This window comes from Etheostoma cragini, chromosome 7 (genome assembly GCF_013103735.1).
Source record: "Etheostoma cragini isolate CJK2018 chromosome 7, CSU_Ecrag_1.0, whole genome shotgun sequence".
NCBI lineage: Eukaryota > Metazoa > Chordata > Actinopteri > Perciformes > Percidae > Etheostoma > Etheostoma cragini.
In genome coordinates this window covers 7682669-7710594 of record NC_048413.1, presented here as the reverse complement: position 1 = coordinate 7710594, position 27926 = coordinate 7682669, and the positions used below count along the sequence as shown (strand labels likewise).

The 27926-nt window shown below is 38.9% G+C and overlaps 1 protein-coding gene across 10 annotated transcripts in view; it reads left to right on the top strand.

The window, feature by feature from the left end:
- The window catches only part of camta1a (calmodulin binding transcription activator 1a), a 282833-nt gene that overhangs the window by 7552 nt on the left and 247355 nt on the right, over positions 1-27926 (top strand). For 9 of the 10 annotated variants that reach the window (XM_034876192.1, XM_034876194.1, XM_034876189.1 and 6 more), the window contains one exon: positions 8482-8585. In XM_034876192.1, coding sequence (XP_034732083.1) covers positions 8482-8585 — 104 coding nt within the window. Of the gene's footprint in view, positions 1-8481; positions 8586-27926 lie in introns of those variants that run through there. The other variant, XM_034876193.1, reaches the window with a different exon arrangement.

Genomic DNA, 27926 nt, shown 5'->3' with positions numbered 1-27926 from the left:
CCCCCCCCACCCTCCCACCCCCTTTAACTTTCCTCCTTCTTTCACACCTCACATCCAGATTGATCACTTTTAATTGACAGCATGTCATCAGTTCAACACTGAACCTTGTCCGTCTGAGTTCATCACTGCTTCACATCTGACCACAACCTTTTTCTTTTGTCTCGATTTTGTTTTTGTTCGCCTGCCATCCTTGTCTTACTGCTTTCACCATGACAACCTGTCACTGCACCTTTGCCTTTGGTCTGAGCTTCATGTCCACTCTGTTATGTAATGGTTTGACATCTTGTCTCCTATAGATCTAGTCATTATACTTAGTGCATGTCACATCCCACTCACTCCAAATGTGCACGGCATGAATTTCGATACTCGTAATTACTTGCCATATCTATGAATTTTACTGAATGCATGCTATAGAAACTGTTTTTGTCCACTACGTAAGTGTGTGAGTGTAATTCTGTCTATATAATACAGGGATTAAGTGATGAAAATGTCGGTTCTTCTTTAAAAGTAAGCTTTGGGAAAAGAACCTTTAGTCTGTTAGATGCAGAGGGTGAAATAAACGAGGGTGCATCAGCAGGTGAAACGGTTTGAAACACATCTTATTTTATCTCAAAAGGACTCAATGTTGGCAAATATCCTGAGGTCCCATTGCCGAAAAGATGGTGGGGATGAGGAAAGGAAATATTTTTTGTTATCTAAATAGAGTAGCATTCACTGCCATTGACAACTTGTTGCTTGGCTACCGTTTATGTGCAACAGATGAAGAAGTATGAGTATGTTTTTGTTTCTGCTAAAATGTCTCACCCCAGCTGATGAAATATGTCTGAGCTAAGCTCATTTGGCTGAATGGGCAAACTTTGGAGCAAAACTCTTAGGGGCGTTTTTGGTCCAGCCCAGTGGATGGCAATCATCCAACCTAATGAAAACAGACGTTGCTATAGGCCTAATTCAGTTTCACAGCACTTCTTACTGGACAGAGATGAGAGCCAAATGTTTATGCACAGGACCGCTTGTTCTTCTGTGATTCACCTCGCTCTTGTAACAGGTATAGCTACACAAAGAGCGGATACTGTTACACTGATCTTCACATCCTTAAGCCATATTAGCCACTGAACTGTTGTGGAAAATGTTTGCATTCAAACTGTTACTTTGGATATGCGCCGCCAGCAGCGATTTACTGAATGATCTATAGCCAAAACATTAGCTTGCAATTTCTCCACAATGTGGGCACAGATTAAAAAGAAAAACTGTCACTCCCAGAGCGCTCTGAGACAGAGACGGAAGAGAGAGGGTTTTGCGTCCAGGGCTTGGATATTGATTAAAGATTTGTTTTTGTCAGCCTTTCCAGTCTCATGACCCTCGCTCTCGTCTCTAGGGTGGGGCTGGGGCAAGCTAGCATGACAGATACGCTTAAATTTGGCCCAAGTGTTTACTTAGCAGCCAGGATCAGTGATAATCCGAACATCAACACACAGAAATATATATCTTTATACTCATTTGACACAGGGTGATGTGAATTATGAAGGGACACAGGCTGTCTCTGTTCAGCACACAAATGGCCAGTGAGGGCAACATGACAGTTGCAGACCTGTAGCCTCTGCATTGAACAGAGCTCCTCTCCCTGTTTAGGCTTATATGTGAGCTCGCTCATCAAGATCTAGAATGTAATTGGCTCCAGTGTGCCAGCTCAGCTCAGCATATCCTCTCATGTAACAAGCTCTGGTATCAGCCTGTCTTGCACTTTAGTGTTTTACAACCAAATAGTAGTTTTCTGTGTATCCCTTTCTTGGCTAATGTACAAGCAGTCATTAAGCTTTCTTTTTCAACTCCAATATAAATATTAAACCTTACAGGGGAGTCCACAGGAAATGCAAAGAAGTGGAGTACCTTTCAGGCTTTGATCAACTCCTGGTTAAGAAATGAAAGATAAATTTACATTTTCAAAGCCAAATTTCTGTGTGTAATTTGTTGTTTATGCACTGATCAAATCAGGCAATTTGGTAAGGATGGGCTTGTATATCTTCTGTAAACCCATTCCAAATCTGGCATCTAAGCTATTCCCCTGTTGGTTGTTTTCAGCTAATGCACAAACCACAGTATATGTAGATTTTCATGCCATAGTGGACAGATCTTTAATTAGTAAGCGATACTTTGTTGGAATGCTCACAGTCCCTCCTTCACATCTGTGGAAATGCCCCGTGGAGTGAACAGCAGACGTGCAGCAGCTGAAATATTATGAGTTGTAGATCAGTTGCAGCTAAAAGAACAAAACCTTTCATAGTTACGAGAGCTTTATTGTGTAGAAAAGAAACCTCAGCACTCAACGCCAGTTATGTTGAGCTCACCTTTGTGTGCTTTTAGAGCCCTGTAAGAAACATTCTTGTGTAAAAACTAGGCCCCTCTCAAGTTAGGCAAAGGCTCCGATTAAAGAAGACCAACTCTGAACATCTAAAAAATAAATGCACCATTTAAAACACGTGGTTTATTTAACAGCACAAAGCAACAGGACAGTAGTTGGCCTGTTCTTCAAAGAAATACAGTCATCCATATCTGAGAAAGATAAAAGCTTAAACACAGGGGCCTTCTGAAGGATCTGATGTGGAAATGCTATAGGCTGTTTAAAGGCATCTGTAGTGTATATGGGCCATTTGTATATGAGTCCACAGGCTGGACAGATTTTTGGTTTGCCATCTTTGCTTTTTTCTAGTTTAGTTTAATTTAACAGGGAAAATTAACATCCACACCAGCCTGTTTTAAATAAATTATGAGTATGTCAAAGCAAAAATAACTCAAACAAATGCAACACTCAGTTTTTTTGTCCATTTTTCTGGTGGTACTGCAAACACCAAGAAAGCATCTCAGAATAGTTGGCTTAAAGAACTAATATGTAGAATTTTGACATTGTTACAAATGTCTGAACATGACTAGACCTAGGTAAGAAGTCTGTCATTTTAATCAAGGACGTAGTCCATGTCATTTGATAGCAGTTGGCACATCCACTTTGCACAAGCCTCAGTAGCTATGTTTCCATCCACATGTTTTTATCCAAATTAAATGAATGTAAAATGCCTTATGGAAACAGTAAGATTCGATTGAATTTCAGACATATTGAGAAAAAAATTCTGTCTCATCGGATTTTATCTTAATCGATATACGGCTTATGTGATAAACGCTGATGGAAAAGTTATTTGCCAAATAAATAATGAATTGCAATTACATTTTAGTTTTAGTCTTCAAACGAAGAAGAAGTTTTATCTCGTTTCCGTCCAGTATTTCCGCTCTGTTTGCACACATGGCGAGTGTCAAAGGCCAATGTAAGTGGACGAACAAGGAGACAAGATCATTTTTGAAATTAAATTAGAAGCAAAATATAACGGCTATTTTAGTTTGCAAAAATCTAAGAAATGCCATAATTTATCAGCGATAGCTTGCCACATCTGGGGAAAGGAACGGGCCAATAAAATAACAGGTCAAATGTTGTCTTGGTCATCCAAAAATGTTTCAACCAAAGGGTTTCCGTGAAGTGGCTCTGAACCATGATCTCCCAGATCGGTTTGGAGCGCTGTCGTTCCCACACCACAGGCCGCCCCTGTTGTTGTCGGGCATTTACATGCATGTGCATCATCATAGCGATGTGTTGATAGTGTTTTGTTTTCTTATTATAGCTTGATAAGTCGCTATCAGCTGGCACATAAGCACTATTACAACTTGTGCAATATGGAGCATTTGTTGGTAGACGATCCATTTTGTCTAGAATTTTTTTCTCTCAAGTGTTTGCTTGAATGTTGTGCGATTCAGTGCAAAAATGAATGGAAACACCTTAAAATGTCCCAAATCAATTTGATTTACCAATTTGACTGCAAAACAGCATGTGACGTCATTACGCACAGGTTTTATTCGCTTTACAGCCGTTGGATGGTACCACACTTTCACCACATGAGTTTTTTTTACCGAACCTCAGATAATTCTATTGACAAGTGGATAGAGACTTAGCCACGGTTGGGGTTGACTGCCAGAGGCTCTCATAAATAGGCTTTTTTATCCAGGTTTAAGCCACATTTTTACGATACACTTTTTAGATCTTGATAGTTTTTACCTGATGAAGAATTTTAGTCATGGGATGTTGGATTAGTTATCAGAGAAACAAGCTGAACAAACATTAGTGGCAGCTCTCTGCTGATGAGCCAAACAGCATTGGAGAAACCCTTTTTATTGGAGAGGAGACCTCTGCGGGTAAGTTGGCGCCCTATGAAAACCTACTGAACGTTTGGATCTTAAGTTATAAGAGACCCAAGCAGAGCTAATGTTAATGGCAATGAGCCACTGTCGGAAAACACATCCAGTGTTCTGAACGTGAAACTGCGTTATTTGGTGTTTATTTCATTCACCGTGTGAACACTGAAGGAATCCTAACCAGGAGAAACTGATTGCAATGACGTAATTACTTTTGTTGTATGATTGAGAGACCCCTGGCGGCAGATATCTTAATAAACAGTAATGTTGCTTAGATCAATAGATATATAGACTACTGATTATATTAAAAACTTGGTTGCAAATCCTTTGCACTTAGTGCCTGTCTAAAATTCATGATCTATAGACCTCAACAGACACTTGGCATGTTCCTTGGTGCTGCCCAGCCAGGCCTGTGCTGCAGCCATACTCATTTCTTAACTTGTTTTGGGGCCTTTTTGCCCTCAGTCTAGTCGTCAGCATGCTCAGTTGGATTGGATTGATGTCAGGGGACTTGACTTGGCCGGTCAAGAACATTCCACAGTTTGGTCTTACAAAGGAACTTGGTTGCCTTGTCTGTATTATTAGGATCCTTGTCCTGCAGCATTGTCTTGGGAAGGGGAGCCTATTAGATATAAAAAGCTAAATAAAAGGCTAATAAAAAACACCATCAAATAGCCAACTCAAAGTCAGTCAATACAACTGACGGAACTGTCGTCAGGCAAGGCTGTGTAGGTGAAAGGGACAGGTGCATGTAGGTGTTCTGAAAACAACAGTAACTTATTTTACTATATTTTGCCTAGTTAATTTGCCCCACTTATCAACATGGTCATCAGCTGAAGCCAAAGCAGAGTTTATGACACAGCACTTATGGAGGTTGTAAAGTATTTCCAAACTCTAGCGTCAACAACTGTTGCGATTAGCGTTAACAATTGTAATGTCACTCTGACTCATTTAAATCCTTTAAATCCTAACAGATATGTTACACATGTATGTATACAGTAGATTGTGACATACACTTTCTGAGGATATTAGGATCCATTGAATCCAGAAATTTGCTTAGGAATTAGAAAGGTACCTACACAGAACTTGTTGATAATCGTTTTCTCATTTTCAAGTTTTCTTCAGTATCAATGTCATCATTTGTAGATGCATGTTTACAACACAACGTTATCCAGAATCTAAATTATTAATTTATGTGAAAAACAACGTCGGAATGTACATATGGGCTTTTATGAGAGTTTCCAGAGTTGTGTCTTTTCACATTCAGTATGTTTATGTGCACATTAGTAATCGATCTCTAGTTTCGGTAGGTGGTAACCTGATTTCAGAAGGGCCCATGTAAGGTTAAGGGATTAAGAGCAACCCAGTCAACACGTTGTTAGTGCTGCAGGGTGTACATAGGCTGCTCTGTTGCTTAGGGGTGTTGTTAACTGACAAATACAAGACTTGCATTTCAAAGTAAAATGCATGTTGCAGTTGTGTCACCTTTTCATGTGCAAAGCATACTGAACTAAGATGTGTCCTGCATACTTCAGCCGTCTGTGGCAGAGAGAGTTGTAGAGCAAGCAATACTTTGCAAAAAAACATGTTGTCATCGGTGTCATCGTAAGGTTGTGAAATGATTAAAACCAAGTGAGAGATTTAAATGCATTTGTCAAGATCCTCTATGCTCAATATTTTCATCCCAAGTATTTTAACCTGCAGGCAGATTGAGCCTACTGCTGAGATACTTCAGACATATTTCAATTCAGCTTTGTCTCAATAGTCTCATTGGAGACTGTCCCAGAGAGCAGCATTCAATCCTGTATAATCTGTGCAGAGACAGACTTGCCGTATGTATCTGCTGCTACTGCTGTCTGCCAGTTGCAAAAAGCAAATCTTCAGAGCACATTTCGTAAGATGGGAGATGGCTGGCCAATACTTTGTACTGCCCATTGCTGTATATGAGTGTAGATCCAGTGAGATTTTCAATTTGTGATTGGGCTTCAATATTGAAAGCTCTTGCCATTCTTGAGCTTTTTTGTGAACGATTAAAAGAAATCTGTTGCACTGGAACAGAGCTACACAGCTTCCTGCTTATTCTAAGTTGATGCTGTAAAACAACACATCTACACAAAACAAACAACTTTATTTCTTTGGTACCTCTCTGATCATTCAGTTCCAGCGTGTTTTCCAGTTCCGACAGTGAAACCGCTCCGGTGCTACTTTGAGCAGATGCTGTATGTGATTCTTAATTGGGCGAAGCGAATGATTACAGATACCTGTTCCGCTCATATAAAACAGAGTTTACATGTAGAATTATTGGTACAGATGGAAATGGCAAATACTACAGATCTGCTTTTGCGTTCCCTTGGGAGCAGTGATGTTCCACCTTACACATTACACTCAGAGGCTCCAAGCCAGTTCCATCTCTGTGGACCTACTGTGTTCATTCCCAATGAATTTTCCATATGTTTTTTTTGGCAAGTACCACTCCGTTCATACTGTGGTGTACAACAAGCTACATGCACTCTTGTCATATCCTCATAATCAAGTAGTGCACTGCTGGATTATTTGTATTGGCTTTAAAGTAGTATTTTGCTTCGGTTGAACTTTTCAGTTTTTTTTTTTTTTTTCAACTACTGATATCAGCCACCCCAGGGATCCATAGTCAGCACTCATGTTCCGTCTCTCCCTTTACTTACCCATTCCCTAGTATCCTAACCCACAGTTTTATGTATGTATGAAAGAATGCTGTTTTCTTCCACTGTATTATTCCAGTGGGTTTGCTTTTATAGTGATACCAGTACATTTTCAAACATCATGAAACACTTAATTCGATCCTTCATTATATAACATCATGTTATTCTTTGTACATTCAAACGGAACTGCATTGTGGATAAATGCAGTTTTGGCATTACCTTTAATGAATGCATTTACATTAAATCCACACACATAACAACTGAATATTACATTCATTTATGCATGCTTGTTTTTGTCTGACACATCTCTTTATTTAATTAACATGGCTTTTGAGAATATATTGATATCTTTACAAGGACCACCAAAGAAATAACCATAGCCTTATCGTCAACAGCCTTTTTTGTGATGGACATTTTATACATTTTAAAAAGACATAAGACAATAAAAAAACATAAAAGAAGCAGTAAGGACAATATAGACATATATAACTTAGACATTAATTAGTCAAAAAGAACATGTAAAATGCAAGTAAAAGAAATAATGTAGTGCTGTAACTGAGACAAGGTGTTGTGACAAACATGCACAGTGACTGATCTTGCAGTTTGACTTCTCCAATTGAATGAGGCCTGTGTTGGCATGCTGTTATTTGATTGTGTGTGTGTGTGTGTGTGTGTTTGTTTGTGTGTGTGTATGTGTGTATGTGTGTGCGTATTGAATGGCGCTAAGCCATAAGTTTCTCTTTAAGAGCCATTAATGTACAAACTTAGTAAAGAAATCTTTCCCATTTCAAATAATACCACATCCGAGAGAAGGATACCTGTTCTTATGCCGCCAATATGCCTTCTTAGAATATCCTAATTTTGCATGTAAAATACTAAATTGTTTTCCACATAACCCTTTTACTCATGTTCTGATAAAAAAAAAAAAAACCAAGACTGTAATGTTTTTTTTCATGATATTATAAATTCAACATGTTTTTGTCTCTGCGAAGAAATATAATTTGTTCACATTTAAGCCATCTGCATATTTAAGGAGGAATACAGCAATGGAATGAGATTGCATCCATGCATGAGGGCCTCTTTAAACCTTACTGTTTTATAATGGTTGTGAACTGGTTGTGAAATGTAAATTATAGATTGAATGACATCCATTAAGATGTAAGCATTGGGCCTGGTAATTGTAATTATTTCTTTGAATAATATACCACATTCTGGCATGCAGCACACAGATTCCCATACCAAATCCCCATACACTTTAAAATCACTCAAGGGTGTTTATTGTGTCTAAATAATGAATAGACACAGCCTATACAAGTTGACAGTGAAAAATCTCTGGTGAACTCCCCTGATAGAATGCATTTCACAGTAAAATAATTTAGCTGAGCACAAAATAAAATGTATGCAATACTCTCTTCTAATAAATTTCCTAATTCAGTTGGGGATAGTTATTTTACAGTCAGCGTTTTGGCTGCAGAGAGACTGATAGACTGATAAAGAGGGATATGAGCAAGTCCAAAAAGTACGAAGCCTGTGCTAAGTCTTCTGCTTTGTCTTGCTCTTGTTCTAGATGAACATGGACATTTGAAAATATACCTGCCCAAGAAGCTGCTTGAATGTCTACCAAAATGCACTTCGCTGCCAAAGGAGAGACACCGGTGGAACACTAATGAGGTAAGGCCACTTCTCCTTATCATAGCACCCTCTGCTCAATCCACCCGTTTACAAAGGTACCTTTCTGTCTGACACGTTGTTCTTTTTAGGCCTTTTTCACACAGAGTTGTAAGCCATGTGAACTCTCTTCTAAACAACATAACACCTATCCATTAGGTGCCATCCATCAAAATATCACTTTCTCTCAACTCCGCGCATAGGTTAGACATGGTAACAGGTTCACTCTTACCATGTCTGACATATTTCATGTATTTAGATATGTTAGGTTCAGTTCATTCTCTGGTATTTCCTCTTCAGATTAGCACAACCCCTTTGCAATAATTTATGTGAAACGGTTTTAGAGTTTGAGTATTTTAGCTGCATCACCATTTTTTCCCAAACACAGAGAATTCATTGCCATCGGGCTTCGCATGGATAGATTGACCTTTAATCAATATATATGTTCGTCTCGTTGAATATAATAAAAAACAAAACAAAAGAAACCTCTCTCCCACTGTCTTCATATTTAAACTGAGACAGTTGTTAAACATCTATCTCATCTTGCACTTTATGCAGGATGGATTTGCCAATGCTCATTCTGCAAGGAAACCCTGTTCGGCATAAATCGAAGGTTAAAGTCGATTGCATGTTGAGTCTTATTCACAAAACGTCACTGCTGTTGTATTTAGGAAGCATTTTGAGGGGCTTTCGATATCTACTTAAACTGTGTTTACCTTTGGGGAAGTGAAAGCTCAAGGTGTCTCGCATATCATATTTGCATTCCATTAGGAAAGATAATGCACCTCTCTACATTTTCTCTTTTGAAACTGAAATCAGAAAACATGTTTGCCTTTGAAGAAAGATGTCCCAGATGCCCTTTGCTGTTCTCTTCATTTTCTTTCTCTCAATGTTTTAGCACTTCAATCATTTACATAAAATACATTTGGCTTTATTTGATGTTAGAGTATTACATACGTTTAAAAATATGTTTCATATAGAAATGTGGAGGCCTCTGGAAAAGTCAGCTGCGGAATTAGTTACTTACCCTGAATCTCAGTCTATTGTAGGTGTGTGGTAGACACATCTGGTATTTGGTATTTTGTGTCATACTTTTCTAAATGCCCCAAAACATCTGGAATACAGCCCAAAACAATCTTTAAAATCCACACTCACTCATTTGCTCTTGCACTATATTACTGCTTGGACCAACGAATATTCAAGGCCTAACATGTTGTCCACTGTATTTCTCTAACAGGAACTTACTGTATTATGCTTAATTTGCCTCAGAGCTTGTTTGCCAGCCTGCTCTTTTTCTCAGGGGACAGGTTGACGAGTTTATCTCTTTTGTTTCCACTACTGATAGATGAGGAACTGGTATTTCTTTTCTAAGAATAATTGGTAGTAATTAGCCCTAAATACACACCATGACAAATCTTAAAACCAATACGCAAAAATCAACCATCCATGCTTTTGATTAACACATTGTCACCATATTAATATAGTCATCTGCAGTGATGGAAGTTAATTGACTGAAAAACAACCAGATGATAAGGCACCAGGCACGCTTGTTTCTAAGGAACAGGATTTTCAAAAAGACAATATGTCATTGACATACAGTTAAATATTATTTTAGACAGTGCAGTCCATATATTTTAGAAAATGGAGATACATTTTTATTCATCTGTGGTTCAAATGTGGATGTGTAGAAGTAGACACTATTTCAGTGGTGATTACTGCAGCAAGTTTATCTTCTCATACCGTACATCAATTGCAGTCTCCATCCATCATATCTTTGCCCATAAGCCCTGCCCTAGTTATGAAAAAATGTACAACGCTTGTGTGTTTCTAATTGGCTGATGTTGTAACTTGTTTGCCCTGTCTGACCTGCATTGTGCTGCTAGCAGTCTAAATTAATTAACATGGCTTTGAAATTGATCTCAAAATGTAAGTCTAAGCATTTGCTGGGGGTAAATGCTGCCGGCTACAGTTGTTAGCATGTCTTGCCATTTAATACCAAGTTTAATCATAACAGACATATTTCAGGAATAGCACCACTTTGTGTTACTGGGCACCAGATTCTGCTGTGGAAAAAACAGGGTTCCAGTGGTGTTTCGGTATGCATGCCAATAGTGTTTGTCAGGGTTAAAGAGAGCAAGGCAACCTTTTCTAAAATCAAGGATGTTCTTTTTTTGTGCAGAACATGCAAATCAGAGTGTTTGTGCCTCATTGGTAGCAGACAGGCAGGAAGGGAGGGAGGGATCAGCTCAATTGTATGGCAATAAGTGCCCCCTACTGGACTTTAACCCTGGTTTTCTGCTCAGCAACCGTATTTTGGAGGATTTCAACAAAAGCCCCAAACAATGTCGTTGCTATAAGGAAAATAGGCTGTAATAAAAGTAAGAAATGTGTGGAAACAGGCTATTTTGTGAACGTGTGTGGCAATGACAACACACCCTAAAAGCGCTCTGTCTGATCTTTCTTTTTCTTCTTTGTTTTATCGCTGCAAATTGTCCACCAAGAACTTGGATTTCTTGTTTCTGGCAAACAACCCAAAACCCTGTCTAGTGTATGATATTATGTCCCGTGTATATTTGGGCTAGGAACTACTTGCTAAAAAATCAACAAAAAAACACATGGATTATGTAAATCTGGATGACTCCTCTTTAACTACAACTTGCACTGTTTTGGAGAGGACACTCACAAAACAGCTATTTACTATGAAGCTTGGCTTCATAGTAAATAATTTAACACCCACAACTATCTCTCTTTGTAGCCAGGCTAGCATGGATTTATCCTTTATTGTTGCACATTCACATATCCACTGGACCTCCACGAAGGCATTATTTGTATTCCTGACATGACTGCAAAACCCTTTGAAAGTCGGATGAATCATAAAGTGTCTATTGTTCCTTTCCCCTACCACCCACTTTTAACAGTTTTACATTATTTGCACCTTGTTCAAATCTGGGATAATTCTGTTTCAGTTTACTTTTGGTGGAAATGATTGAGGATACAATTTGATGCTTGGAAACTTTAATCTAGAATGAGACTGAGTGGGAGCTTTGGTGTTACCGGTGGGGTGAAGTGAAGCCAATGTAGAACTATTCATTTCTATCTCTTTCTCATGATTCCCCTGTGTAGTTTTATGAAAAGAAGGTGTGCGGGAATACATTTCAAGCATTTACTGGAAAATTAGATAAACCAATCGAATCAAAATTCAAGTGGGGGGGATGGGAGTTTAGAGGGTTGAATGTTACTCTCATTGAATCATGAGCAGCGTACAGACATGGCATCAGCCTTCAAATTGTCAATGGGAGAGAAGTACCTGGTAGTGCTTGAGAATTTACTAAGAAACAAACAAGGTATTATTAAAAAAAGACAAAAGGAAGTCATGATCAGAAGAAAAAAAAGTTGTGGTAAGTATCTGACATTTCTGTGATTCCTTATCTGTTAAAATGATACAAGCCCACTTTATAGTTGTTGAGTTGCAAAATAGAATAACGTTCAGGAATTCTATATTTACCTTGTTTGTGTCACTGCTCTTTCAGCCATTGATGTCCACCATGTCTCAGGTGAGACACATAGGAACAAATCCTTACAGAATTCCTCTTAGGTCTGCACCCAAGTGCTATTGTCTGCTCGGTGCTTTGGCACGATGACCTCTATTTTGCTAGACATTTCGGTTGAGATTAGAATCTTTTTAAAGAAGGACATCTCACACAGGAACGGCTTTAGGCTTATATCCCTTTCAAGATCAAACAGAGTCAGCCTCAAGTTTGGTTACGCTGACATGAAGGTTGCAAGACTTGAAATGTGCTGGAGAATTGCAATTTTACCAGTGCTATTTTAAAGATGGACTTCCTGCTCTTTGGTTGACATTAGAGCTCTGATTCAGGATGTGTATAACTATAGGATTCAAAAGAAGTGTATGATCCGCTGGGACACTACCAGTCAAAGAAAGGAGCTGATTTTATTTAAGTTCGACATTTCTGCTATTCAGTTTGAGTTTGCCCCTTAGCTATGTATTTCTGTAGCAGTTCTTATGGGCATTGAGTTTGAATGACAGCATTTATGACTTGCTACTGGAGTCCTGAGGAAAAGAGCAAGCAACATTTTCTCTGCCGCAACATGCTGGATTAGACGCGTCAGTCTTAGCCCCCTTGCAGACATAAACCTTGCTGACTTTTTACAAGTGACTCAAATGTGTGACATTATAAAAGCATTGACAAACAGAGAAAAATTGCCAATTTTGGAGAAGTGGCTATAATCACTCAGTCTTAAGAACCAGAAGCAGAGAGGAGCTCAGCATGAAGCCTTGGTTGAGGGAGGACACTTGGCCTAAGCTGGTGTGACACCCTCAGTCTTTAATGAACGGCACAACGCTCTGAGTACTGTGAGCTCCCATTCAGCTTAGAGGGGACTGCTTCTGAACCGGTGCTGAACCAAAACAGACAGGAGAGCACCAGCTCAGGCCTCCACCGGCCTGCTACACATTTAATGCCCCTGTTGTCAGGAATAATCCTCTCTGCCTCACGCCACTGCCAGCAGCAGCACAGCATGATGCCTACATGCAATATGCCGCCGCTCAGGGACAGAGCAGTAGAAACATTTAGTGGACTCACCGGGCAGTGCGTGTAACAGGCAGGGAAGCAGTGATGAAAAACCACAACAAATGAAATTAAAAGGCGAGATCGGATAAACCTGATAGACTGTCAGTAACACCATAAGATAGGTGCTATAATGACAAGCACAATTGGATGCAGTGTGGTGCAATCATTCACTCCTTATCTCTGACTAAAACATAATTTAACCCGCTCCATGCCTCTGTGTTATCTTGGATCCTTGTGTGTGAACAATGCACACTCTTGGATAAAATGATGGCAGGGGGGGTTTAGTTATCAGTTCTTTGAAAACAGTAATGACTCTTTTTTCTAGTCATCCTAACTAAAAATTTTAAATTTAAATTATAAAAAGGATAAAATGGAGATTTTTCCCATTGAAAAGGTTATTCTTGACTATTGAAATTCCAACTCACCATTGTATCTCCAGTCTCTGTTTGAATGTAATGAACATGTAGGCTAACAACCATTCAGGTTTCTGCTTTTCTCAGTACAGCGGTACACTCTGAAACTAAAGATTATATTCCCAAGATTATAAAGATTCAAAAAGCTGTTGTGCAGCACATAATGATAGACCATTTTCTTTGTTTAGGGGCTCACAGACCAAATAAAAAACATACACCCATTAAATACTCACATAAAATTGCATTAAAAGCAAACAACTACAACAACAATTGTGTTCAAACAGCTTCACAAAGTTGTAACAGTCTTGTTCAAAATGGATATTGCAGTGGGAATGAAAGCGTTCTTGTAGGTTCTTTTTTTTGGCCAGAGATGCTTTGAAGCGTCTGCCTGATGGGAGTAGCTAAGGAGTGCTGAAGGGGAAGTGAATGGTTTTTAGTAATGAGGTCTGCCTTTCTTTTTTACTGCCTGGCTGTAAAGGTCTGAGAGTTCGGTTTGAGTGGTGCTGGTGATTTTGGTTGCATGCTTGATGATTCTTGTGATTTTTTTTTTTTTTTTGCTTTTCTCTGTGAGGAAGTTGTTCCAGGGTGCAATGTTTAATGTAAGGACTGATTCAAATGAGTGAGCGGTGTATACTGCTGTTAAAATGTTCTGTCGGACATTAAAAAAGCGTGGCAGGTTTGTTACCAAAACAAAGCTTCACTTTGTTCAATGTTTTGTGCATGGTCATCCCCCATTACACTGTCACCGGCCAATGTCATCTGCAAATGGTCCAAAATGTCATGTGACTTTGCGTTCTTTAAATGTAGGGCCTTTTCGCCACGTATCTCCAGCTCATTTCTTGCTCCAACTGTGACTCGCAACATAGTTTAGGCCAGGAAGTTGGTTAGTGGAGGTAGTAAGCGCTGCCACCAGTCTGATCACACCCACTGATGATACAAGTCCAGCTGGTTAATAGGAACCTTAAGCTAAATTCAGATTAATCACTGCCAAGCAATTCTACAATGCTAAGCTGAATCAAACATATCCTGACACAACTAATCCTGTTTTAATAGTAACTATAATGTAGTAACTAGATGACAGTCTAAACAATTGCTTCACTCACTGCTGTTTAGTTTCCCTTAACTACTCAAGTAGTAGTTGTAGTAAGCAGCCTATGCCTGCATTCATTCCTCGCACTATATTCAACACCATCTCAGCTTTTACAAACAAAACAAATTAGATTTTGTGTGGCGTGTACGCAGGCCTAAGACTTTGGCTTTAAACTCCTGCTGCTAAAGCTGGAGCATCCTTTTGGGATATCCTGACCTCATTAAAACACTGTCTGGATAAAAGCTTCCTTCTATGGATTCTCGGGACTTGTATTAGGCTACCTTGGTCAAATTGCCAAGGATTGCCAGTTCTGATACATTTTTGTCATTACGCCTCAAACCTGAACTGTCAGTGTTGTTTTTGTGGATGTCCGTGCTCGGAGAATTCACCTAATCGAACGCAAGGTCAAGCTTGATTAAATGTTTATCTTCATTTGAGCTTCTTGCCATGCGTGACTTTCTATGTGAGGAGTAATTAATATGACTCCCACCAATTGCAAATGTTTACAGAAATGTTCATTAGCTCCTCTAGGACAATCAGTGGAAATTAAAGGTCATGTTGTCCATCTATTTGTTTGTTTGTTTGTTTTTATATCTTTGTCCATTTGTTGTTGTTGCTTTTCTGTTTTATATTCTGGGTTAGATGCACCCAATGTTTCTTCAGTAACAGGTGCTGAGAACGAGTCAATGAACAGAGTAGGAGCATGGTATCCCTTGGGGATCTTTCTTACCCAAGGTTCAGATTTTATCCATATCAGCTGCTCTTCATTGAACTACTCAGTTGAGATTTAGACGGCAAAAGGCCTGCACAATTTATTCTGGCTGCTGACATAGCAAAGTTATTCAGCCACAGTTTTACAGTGACAACTTTGCACTATTTCTTTTTCAAAATGTTTTTAATAGGAACACCCCAGATAATTTATGTCTATGTGTTAAGTCTGTGTGGAGTGATCACAGTTTCTTCTTAGTGTAGTTTCCACTCAATTACAGTTTACTATATATATTTCACGGTGCTTTTTTTCATAATTTGGCTGTGGAAAGTAAAAGACAGAATGATAAGGTATTGGTATAGTTTCTCTGGATGGCTGCCTTAATAGGAACTTCCTGTGAGCTTGATAGCTTCTCTGATTGCTAGTGTTGTAGCTTACTGTTAAGTGTCAAGAAGTTGTAATAGGAACCCACCAGTCAGGTCATTGATGGGCTCCTGCATGCTACACGGACCCTTTGCTTTTTCCTCTGGATGTGCACATCAAGGCAGGGGTCCTCAGCATCCTCTGAAGGCAGGGGTATCCACTCAAAATTGCATGACCTCTATTGTAGCAGATACAGGTCATTCTGTCTCCTGTGGGAAGCCTCTAAATTGAACCCAGCTTGTGTCTTCGATTTCTTCCCAGCTCTCTCTTCCTCTGGTCACCCTCCTTTACTCTTATCTTCTGTCTCGTTCACTTTTCCCTCATGTGTTCACTGAGCTGCAAAACTATTCAGGTACAGACGGAAAGATTTCTACCTTTTCCTGCGTATTGCTGGGTCAGGATGTTTCTGTGCGGAACCATTTTCTAATGGAGTTTAACTTTATTTACTAGATAAAAGAAAATGAGTTCTGCATTTGATGTGTGTGCCTATGCTTCAATAAACTGTTATATTGTTCCTTATACAGTAGATGTTCATATGAGTGAATACCTCTGTTCTGCCAGCCATGAAAGGGATTGAATGGCATTGATCTATATTATCATATTCGCTTCCATGATACACTCTGTAATCTAAGTTGCCTCTTGGAACTTTTAAGAGCATATTTGCAAGCTGATATTTTTTTAGTCCTTTTATACAATATAGCATGTTTTTACACTGGCGCTGGAGCTATTAAACATGTCTGAGCTGCCCCTCATCAATTAACAGACATGAAATTAACAACAAACTGCCTCTCACCATTTAAATAGAGAAGAAATGATAGAAAACTGACCAAAATGGGAATAAAAAGAAAACCAAATTGCAGCTTGGAGGAAATTCTGCTGCTCACAGAGGAGGTACATCAGAGAACATATAATAAAAGGGACATTTAGTACCACATTGACGGGAGAAGACCAAAAAATGCATAGAAAGAGATTGCAAACAAAATTAATGCCAGCTTTACTCTTGTCGTTTGTACCCTGTGGAATCCATAAAAAAAAAAAAAACTGGTTTAACAGTCTGTCAGAAGGGTGTCAAGAGATTGCTGCATAGAAGAAGGCAGCTGCTGCAACTGGTAAGCTATAAAATTACTCTATTCTGAATTATGCATATTACTTTGGATAGCGTATTGTTCATGACCAGTGCTATATTGTTCAGCAAGTGTGCTTAATGCTTTGGGACAGCCGCCTCTACAGTCAAGTTTTTCAGGTTGACATCACATCTTAAAAAACAATGTGAGAGAAGAGCAAGACACAGTTTGATGCTCTGCAGTGTATCTCAGATAAAGTAGCCCTTTGTAGCGAATACAGTGTTATACCCCAACACCAGACTGTAAAGAGACAACAATACAGATCATGTTAAGGGACATAGACACAACAGATGTTAAAGTGTGGGAATGGTTGTGTGCTGCCTGACAATCCACCTGGATTCAGCAGATGGGACTCTTGAAACCCTGGCTATTTAACCCTTGGAGTCCTGTGATTAAGTGATATGGCAGAAATAGCTCATTATTGACCTCATACAGGGCTTAATGCTAGTGTTTTGTTTCACTTGCCCGGTCAAGCAAGTGAAAAATAAATCTTCTACTTGCCTGTAGTAATTTTTTACTGGCCACATACAATTTCTTTTGTATTGCCCTAGACTTGAACTTGCAACAAGCTTTGCAAAACATTGTAGTTGTTTGATCAGCATATTTACTGCCCCAACGTCAGGGAACCTTCATTGTTGAACCATAAGATGTTGAGAAAAGAAATGTGTATGGACAGTGTGAGAGCTTTTTTGTTTTTTGAATAGCAGACTATTTTTCAAATCAATAGTTTAATGTAGTTTCATTATAGTAAAATCCCAACAGTCTTAGTATATTGTAAGATTTGTTTCAACACATCTGAACATCTTTATAATAATAATAATAATAATAATAATAATAATTTTTACTTACATTGCCTTTCATGAAACCCAAGGAAATTAGCCTTCATTATAAGGATAACATGGTTTGTATTGTATGATGTCCCTTGTAATCTGTGGTTACTAACCACATTGGATATACATATATACATGTACTACATACGGTCACCACATCCCCTGTGGATAGGTCTGATGGACTACATCCATCTTAACTGGGCTGAGCTTGGGCTGAGTTCATATTTGGGATGCCTTCCCTTTCAGTTATGTTTTTGTTGTCCATTTTTAGATGTTCTAAGTTGTTTCGTAATGCTTCATGCAGCTCAGTATTTGTTCGGCTCTGCTGCTTGTCCCATTTTGTATTTCACTAAGGTTAAACAACAGTGCTGGCCGGCAGAAGAACACCATGTATCTTTTATTTTTGTTGAGAGAGTGAAAGCAGGGAGAGAGACTACTTCAACAATTCCTCAGAGGAAAGAGGATCTTTTTTAGAGTATCAAAGGAGCACATCATTTCCACACTATAACAGGTTAGGATGGAGTTGAGGTTGGAAGATACTACATCTGGCACCAGATGGAGGAGGCTGCTCTGACTCAGAGTGAAGGCTTCACAGAAGTTCTCCAGGAAATCCCTTTAACTGTTCTTTGGACTCAGTGGGAGGCCTGGTGTTTGGGTTATCACTGAAGGCCACATGGGTTCTTCTGATTCATGGCATCCTTCCTGCTTTCCCCACTCACTTTCTTTGGTCCATCTCTCTCTATCTTTGTCTCACTCTTGTTGTGTGTTGGTCTTTGATCTCTAAAGGTCCTTGAGAATGAGGAGCCAGCAACAACAGCAGGCTGGGATTCTCTGTGGGCCTGTTTGGATCCCAGCCCATCATGCCCTTTTCTATCTGATGGACAGCTCCAGGCATGGCAGTGCCTCTGTAGCCCTGCTGCATTAGGCCTTCATCTGATTAAACCCTGTCTCATTGTCAAAGGCGGGGAACTAGAACTAGGGCTATTATTGACCTTGTTTGTAAGCAGCAGGGACATACTTAATATGCAAGCATTTTTTGCATTTATCCACCCTTTAATGTCTTTTCATTTAACATTCTTTATTTTGCCAAACCTAAGAGACTTTAAAGCTCATAGTTGCAGCTCTTGTGTTTAATGATGCCACACACAATCCATCTTATATAGTTTTTATTTTTAGCTCTCCTGCATGTGAAAATTATAAAATTTGCAGACGAGGAACATGAGCATTTTGCAGGTTGACATGACATGTTAATGCACAGCTGACTGAGCTGTCATTTTCTCTCGTATAATACCTGGCTCTTCCATCTAGAAGCAAGGTTGACTAAATAACAGCTAACTCCCAGGCACAACTCCCAGTTCATGTCTACTCAAGACAAGCAACTGTCTATCTCCCTGCGCCTCACAAACAGGATGTGATTAGTTTGCCTGGCATGGATCCTTCTGTTCTTGTCCGGTGGAGCGTGCTCCACATGTCTCTCAGTCGTCGCCACAGCAGCTGCATGTTTGATTCCCCCTCTCTCTCCCCTTTCATATCTAAGTTGCCCTATCAAATAAAAGCCTTAAATGCCAAACAATTATATATATATAAAAAAAAAAAATGCTAAATTCTTTTATAATACAGTGGAACACAAATCAACAACTTTTTTTGCACATGCACATGCAAACCCATAAATACAAAGATTGTACTTGAACCTGGGGACTGTAAGGGCTTTTTTTTGTATACATGGTATGGAGATATATATATATATATATATATATATATATATATATATATATATATATATATATCTTTTTATTATCTTTGTAACGGTAATTCGGCATAGGTCATCCTGACCTTTTGGGTTGTTTTTCAGTGAATCACAGTATCAAAGGTTATTCCCTATAAGTTCATTGTTTTTTTATTATCAAAGCAGCCCTTTCAGGCGGCTCGTAGGACGGTCCAGCAGGATTCAGACGTCCTTTTTGTTGGATGTCCTTGAGCCCTTTGTTCATCTGTGCAGTATGTGAAGTCCCTTTTCTCTACGAGATGTTTACACATCAATAAAACTGGCTGAATTTGAAAAATAAAGCTGACAAGGACATAATGAATCCATCCCACAGGTCCCAGATCCAGTACTGAACAAGTTCTTAAAAAAACCTTTTTAGAAGGGATAAAGTTGTAGAATAAGGTAGCTCTCAGTGGGGTTGTCTCCTAATGTAGTTTAAAGTGATAGGCCATTAATTCTGTTATTTTTCAACAAAATTCTGTCTTCATTAAAGTCATTTGTGGAACAGAAGTGACTTGTGCTCTTCTTCTGTTTGTCACCTGAATGTGTAATAGTTAGCTTCTTTGCAAAAGTCTCTTAAATACTCAAAAGAAATTATTTACGGAATATGTTTGTAGCGAGGACCAAACTGTTTTGCAGAAGGAATTATAGTAAAGTTGGAAGAAAGTGGCCACTGAAATGACGAATGACAGCCGATTGTGATTTTTATTGTATTGCACAGCTCTCTACTTGGATTGTATTCTGAACTAGTAATTCTTCTGAGTGAGTGATCTGTGCAGCTTATTTGAAAGAATTATCTCTGGCAGGCAGCGTTTATGGAGTTGCTGCAGAAGAGCTGATTGTGAGCCACTCAGGAGCAGGTACTACAAAGAGCAGCAGTAGTTCAAATTGTAGTATATTGTTTCTGCTGCTACTTGCACTGAGAGTAAAAGGGCACAGACTCAGAACCAGCTTTAAAAAGAGATGACAAAACTGTCCAATTGATAAAAAATAGTTTTTAATTAAAGAATTACATTGACATAATTTTCACGTGAAGTATTTCCAGTGCAGTACCTCAAGATATGCAGCTTGTTTAATCCCCTATATTTCAGAGCTTGTAAAGCACTGAACCTGAAAGTTACTTGAATGAATGTACATTACTGATAGCCAATGTGTCTGACACAGCACTCTGATTCCCATGTGCTTAGCTGTGGCTTTTAGTACCTTCTCTGACCATTGACATTAGTTTGAGCTGTCTTTTTCATCTTTTTTAGCTTTAGTCTTTATACTGTAGCATTGTCTTTGGCATAATTGAATGTCCTGTATCCAATTTTGGAGACAGTTTGTGAATCAGAATAGTAGCTTCATGCAGCGATGCATGGGAGACTGTTGTTTGATTCCTTCATGCTAGTTGGTGTAGATTTTTGGTGAAAGACAGCAGGGTTTTGCTCTCCACACATTGTCTTTTAAGAGTCCATAAATACCTGTCCTTTCCTCCCCTTTCTTCCACTCCCCTGGCCTGTCCTTTAGCAGAACCTTGAAGCACCATTGAAATTCTGCACTGCCTTTTGAAATCTCTGTTGATGAGGCAACGTGGACCCACAGTGGCTCTGCTGTTCTCCCACTGCAGGATATTTTTCAAAGTCATGTTTATATACAATAAGTAGAAAGGAGTGAAAGTGCTTTGATGGTATCTGACAATAAAATGCTTAGAAATATCCTCTGGACCGGAGACACAAATGCTTCAGATGGGCTGTGTTTCTCCCATGGCATGTTCCCTTTCTCAATAGGAGATGCTGGATACGGTTTTCTGTGCATTTCACATAGTGACTCTGTATTTTATAATTCATTTTTTAACCAATGATGTGGGACACACTAAAACAATACATATTATTGCAAATTTAGAATGATTCAAAAGGATAAGATACTGTATAGTTGAGTAATCGTGTCTTGTATGCAGAATGTTTGTATGTGTCTATTTTGTAGTACAATTTAAGATCAGAAAAAAACAAAATAAAGTTGCAAGGAGAAGGTAAGGGTGGGGGACAGGATGGGCACACAGCTTGTGGTCATTACCTGAATATTCCCACTTGTCCCTGTATTATACTAAATGCAGGAGTAAATTATGTTTAGGATTCCTTCTGACTTTTTTTCTGCTGATAAATATCTCAAGCCTGCAAATATATCTTCAAATGCAACACACACATCTTATTTAACACAGATAACCCATTAATTCATTTAAGCACTGTTTTATTACCATTTATACTTTTCCCCCAAAACAATACAGCAAATAAAGGAAGAAAACTCCTTCCTGAGTATTACTTGATCCTACCGTACATGGCTCTGTTGCCTGATGATAAAGGGTGTTTTTTTGTGTGGACACAACTCTGTTTCTCTGTGTGTCCAGTGACTCCTGTGACCTTTAAGAAGACAATCTACTGTATTGAGTCTCCAAGTATCGTGTACAGTATGGGAATTGATCATAAGAGGAAGAGATATGTTCCAGTAAGACTTTCCACAACCTGTGTGTGTGTGTGTGTGTGTGTGTGTGTTAAGCTGTGCCTCTATTGCCATTCGTGTAGTGTTGGGGTTAGGTCAATATTATATTAGCACTGCCATCGCATTTTCCACAACCCCATGAATAATGTAAGAGTTAGATATCCCTTTATATAAATACAGACCATTATCGCTCGGTATCCTTGGTAGACGTAAGACAGTTCATATTTTCTTCCAACAGATTTAGTTAACCCTATTGCTTGGTATTGCCACATGGTGGCCTAAAGTTGTTGCCACAAGAGATGGGCCCCTTTAAGTGGAGAATAAGACCTTATAGTGACCTTGTTGAAGACAATCAATGGCCTTTATCTCCTCCTATGCATAATAAATCCTACCAAAGAGTTGGTCCACACATCCCTTTAATGTATTGACCTGCACCACCAACATTTATCAACTGGACTCGCTAGCTAAATAATTTAGCTTTTGAGTTTAGACCATACTTAGTCAATGGCGCCCAGACCAAGTTTGACCTGCCAAGTTAGATTGATGTGCTCCACAGAAAGTAAAAAATAGAGGGGAATATAACTTTATTAACCCTATCAAGAAGTTCACCTTTTTATATTTCCTTTCCACACACACACACACACACACACACACACACACAAACAACAAAATCAAAAAACAGCATGCGCACACACAGGCCCCATTAAATTGGAGAAGTCAAACTGCAAGGTCAGTCACTGTGCATGTTTTTGGTCCAACTCTGCAATAAATGCCTTACAGCTAATATAACACCTGTGCAGTTTCTTGCTTGAAAACTTGAACTAGCTTGTACACAGAATCAAAAGCTTTATTTGCTGGCTTCTGATTGCCCTTTTCTTATCTCATAACTAAACGTCCTCATCTCAAACAGACACAATATATCCCACTCTGCTTGAAGATAAGGAAACCATCTCAGACAGCAGTTTGTAGTTGTAGTTTGATTTTCTATACTGTACATTTATGTTTGTCCTGCTCACGTCTTTACTGTTATATTGCCACAGGCCCTCCAGTCAAAGCCTTTCGAATCAACGTAAGAGCTTAAACTACTGTCGTCGGCAGGGGAAAATTGCTTTCATTTACAAGAGCAAACTATAGGTTTTTGTTAAGACTGTTAGTGGCAGGTATAACAACCGAACGCTTGCTTTAGATCTCAAATCAGAGTAATTGAATCATAAAAATATAAAACATTACATTCTCTTTTAATGTCTTGACAGTTTTTGTTTTGAAATGCTGAATTCCTTTTGATGATACGAGTAATACTTAAAATTAACCCGGCAGTCATTAATTTGTCAGAACTCTCAGATGAATTTGCTAAGACATGTCTTCAACAATGGAAAAAAAATAGCTTCAAATTCTTAAATAATAATAAAACGGAGGATTAAATTAGAGGACAACAACTACTTTAAATTCATATTTTACATTTTCCCCTGTATTATTTCTTTGCTTCTTTCCCTGCACTTTTCCTACTGTTTTGCTGAGACTCGACTCCCACCTCTTGGATTCTTGCCCTCTGTATTAATACGAAATTGATGTTGCCTATGACTTTTAGTAAAGCAACACCAGATTACCATACTCAGCACGAATACTAAACAAGAGGAAGGGACGAGCCCAGGCTGCGGGTGAACCTTGATCCAAAATCAAGCTTTAACCAAATCATATTCCCTAAGATGAAAGAAGGAATTGTTGTGATAGGCTGATCAAAGCAGTGTATCGCTGTACTATAAAGGAACACCTGGAAACCTAATGGAGAATTCTGTTGTAGCAGTGAGGGCACCAGGCAAGACATAATGTATTCATACATAATGTTTATGATAACATCTGCTCAGGGGTGTTTTAACTTATTTATTTGATTAACTTCGATCTCCTCGTGTGCCAATCCTTATTGCTAAATCCAGGGAAATGAAGACTGGTTTCTTGTTGTCCTTTGCTTTTTGAATGCTTGTTACAAAAAACATGCATCATGTGAATGGATGTGGCTGTACAGTAATGGTCCAGGGCAGGGGTCTTCAATGTTTTATAGGCCGAGGACCCCTTTCATATACCATATGCAATTATGTTGCATGTTAAACTGGGCCAGACAAATGAAAATGAATACATATTTAATATATTATTTATTTGTATATATTTATACATATATACATACATATTAGTACATTGTGTGGAAGGCACATTGAATCCTTAAGCTTCACAGCATAGCTACCATAATGGCTACTTTACAAAATATTATCTTCAATGTTTAAATTAAATGTTTGTTTTTTCACAAATAGGCCAGTTTATCTTTTTTATTTTAATGTTAGATTCATATTAATGTATATTTTCCGACATATTGTATTTTAGAAAAAAACAGCTTTTTTGTTTTTTAGATAATTTGGCAGCCCCTCTACACTAACTCTGAGGACCCTGGAGGGGTCCTGGACCCCCTGTTGAATATCTCTGGTCGAGAGCACTCAAATGGCCCTAGATTACCTCCTCACTAAAATGTCTCTTTTTGAATTAATTGTTTACTAGATTATTAAAATTCAACACTTAACATGTATTAAATTGAGCTCATTTATCCATTATTTTTTACCCTTCAGGCTTGCTAGATAAATATGTATTTTGAAAAGCAATTTGATGAATGACTCTACAAACATTCTCTATTCTTTAGAGAGCCACAGCCAATACCTAATGTCCACACTGTGAGATGACACCAAGGTTTTTTTCCCTATGCATTTACAGATCATCGACAGCAGTCTGACCTAATCGAATGTCTGAATATTGTTGTACATTTGAACAATATCTTGCATGATGTAATTATTGATCCACTGATTGAATCACCTAAATCAAGTCCATTGGTATTGTGAAAGTTTGGATATTTCACATCATTATACCTTCAAAGATAAGTCTGAAGTGATATGATTTAAACGGAAGGGTGGCCAAAACAAATTATGCATAAAATAATACTTGCTGCATTACTTATTCAATGTTTCTCAAGATTGCATCACCATATAAGCCAATAATCACACGTATGCTGATGGAAGCTTAAGATATCCGACTGTGGGAAAAGCTAATGTCTGTGTTAGATCAGAAAAAAAAAACACTGACATTTTAATACAGATGGTCTTGGTGCTGTGCAATAAGGCATCAAATAAGGGGATGTATATTGTCACTGCATAATGAAGTACGTCACGCTCCTGCTAGTGGACTCCCAAACCTGTTAGCACAACATGCTATCTGCTGCCAGTGTGCTGACATGATGGCTTTTCCAGTGAGTGAGCAGGGCTGCCAATAGTGTCTGGGCTGAAATGGGCTCATGGTGTAGAAAGGAGGGGAGTGCGAGGCTCTATGCTGCTCTATAAATACCCCTGTCACGCTTATATCAAATCAGCCCTGCACACTAAAGGGCTGGCGTGAGTGTTTAGGGTGTTTTTCACACACGTCTTCAGAGGTCCAGGGGGTCTGAAAAGGTCAGTGTTACGCTCAATAGCACATTCATATGTGTATGTTTATCGTGATGGGTGTCGCAGATAAAAAGTAAAATTAGAATTAATTATCGAAAGGGTTATGGGATAAGGCTGTGAAATAGCTGCATCCATTTATCTGTTACATTTATCATACTCCACATGGCTGTGTGAATGAATGAATGATCAAACATTAACCAAACAAGCACTATTCGCATAAATTGCATTCAAACACTGCCACTAAAATCCTCTCAGTCTATTCTTCTCTCTGAAGATAAATAGCATGATGCTTTTTTGACGTCCAAGACATCCACAAATTAATGTTGAGTTAAGAGCCTACACAGCAATGCTTACCTTTTTCATCTTTTTCTTTAATGATAGTTTTAAATCCTACTCGCCCCCCCATCTACAAGTCCTCCTAATTAAGTGAGAAAATAAAGACACACAGTAGCGTTTATTAATAAAACATTGTTTGTCAGTGCCTTCCAAAACTGTTACAAATCCCTGTTACAAAAATGTATCCGTTTTATGATCTGACAATGCTATGGTTAAGGTGTGAATAGGTTTATGGATTATAACTAATAGTTTGTAGAGTTTAGGTCAACCAGGGTTACAGGAACCAAGTGTCATTTTTGGTATAATAAGGGAAATGAACAGCAATCTCCTCCGTTACAGTCCAACATTTGGATGTCCCATCCCTCCGCTCCAACCTCCTCTCTCTGCAGACTTTGTGGCTCCATAACAACATCACACTACTTCCTCTTTTGCTCCTGATGAAGCAAAAGGGCTTTGTCACTTATATGTGCTTTTTGGGGGGGATTTGCTGAAACTAGTGATTCTGTTGTTTTTCTTGGGAGGACAGTTTCCTTCCTGTAGGTAACTATCCTCGAGACTGCCCTTAATGAGAGTTGTTAGTGTTAGCATTGTTACATTCAGATTTGTCTTCTACTTCTCCAAAAAAAGGCTCCCTTAAGGCGTCAGTGTTGGGGAACCCTTTATTTAAAAAGGCAAACCTGCCTGCCGGATGCCACTGCCACAGCTGCTTTTGCCGATGATGATGAAGTTTCCAGGGAACGGATGATAATCCTGACACTGCATCCTCCCTAACTCAGTGAGCCATGCAGTATAGATATGGATATGTCGCTGGCAGATTGGGAGGTAGATTTCCCATCTACACCTGCTGTGGGGGCTGGTGCCTCGGGGGAGCAGCTATGTAAATAATGAATGCCTATGGGTGTGAAACATGCACAGATAACCTTCAAGTCAGGCGTGGATCAGTGCCTTCACATTAGCTGATAGGATTAAGGTTAAAACCTACAGAAACCTCTCCATAAGAAAACACAGATCTAGCCCCAGCAAATAGCAGGATACATGGGTACGGAGTGTTCAGCTGATAAGGACAGGTAGAGGTAATCATGGGTGACTGGTAATAGTTCAGCAATCTGATAAGGGAATGATGTAGCTACATACAGTATAACTGCCTTTCTCCAGCTAAAAACCGATTAATTAAGATTAACTTGTTTGACAAAATGTACAACTAAATAGTCAGGTTTAATGAGTGGGGTAAGTAACAACAAACCTGCACATGTGTGGATTTAGATGAATGTACAACAAAGTACAACCTGTGTCTGACTGCCAGTTACTGGTGTCAGTATTCAAATTCTGCAAACGCAATCGCAGTGAGATCCTCCTGTGTCTGGGCTCTGTTGAGAGGAAAAAACTCATTGGCGTATGTTGGCATCCATAAGAAAGGAAAATATGTAGGGAACATAACTAGTTCTCTCTGTTGTCCCATCTGTCTGCAGAGGACTTTGTGTACCCAACAGCGGCCGTCTAGTTTCATTTTCTCACAAGTCAGCTCTTGCTGTGCAACAAAAGATGCCCCTCCATTCTCTCATCTCCATCACAATGCCCTGCTCACAATCAGCTCAGGTAAAGTGACATCACTGTGTTGGAGGCTTGAGGGAAGAGTGCTAATAGTAGACAGGATAAGTACATCTGGGAGAATGAAATCCACCATGAATGACCCTCCCATTACAATAAGGCAGTGTTGTTTGGCTCTGATGAACACTTAGAAGATGTTAGATGGAAGTAATGAATCTGTTAATTAGTGTCCTTGCTTCTTTTTATTTGGCTGTGTGAGAGAATTACATCTGGAGTCATAACTCATTAAACGGGAGTAATTAGCATAAACAGCTGTAACACAATGACCCCTATTCATAAAAAATATTGGGACCTGCATGTTTTATAATGTGTATCTTTCTGTCCGTCTGTCTATACTATCTGTCTGTCTGTTTAGTTCATCATCAGTAGTACTATATTACTAACAACACATTGCTTTGCAGGGACTGTTGATGTCCATCTGTCTTTGATTCTTGTCCCCCAAGCGATATGTTTATGATCCGAGGTTGGCATGGGGAATTAGAGGGCGAGTAAAAGAA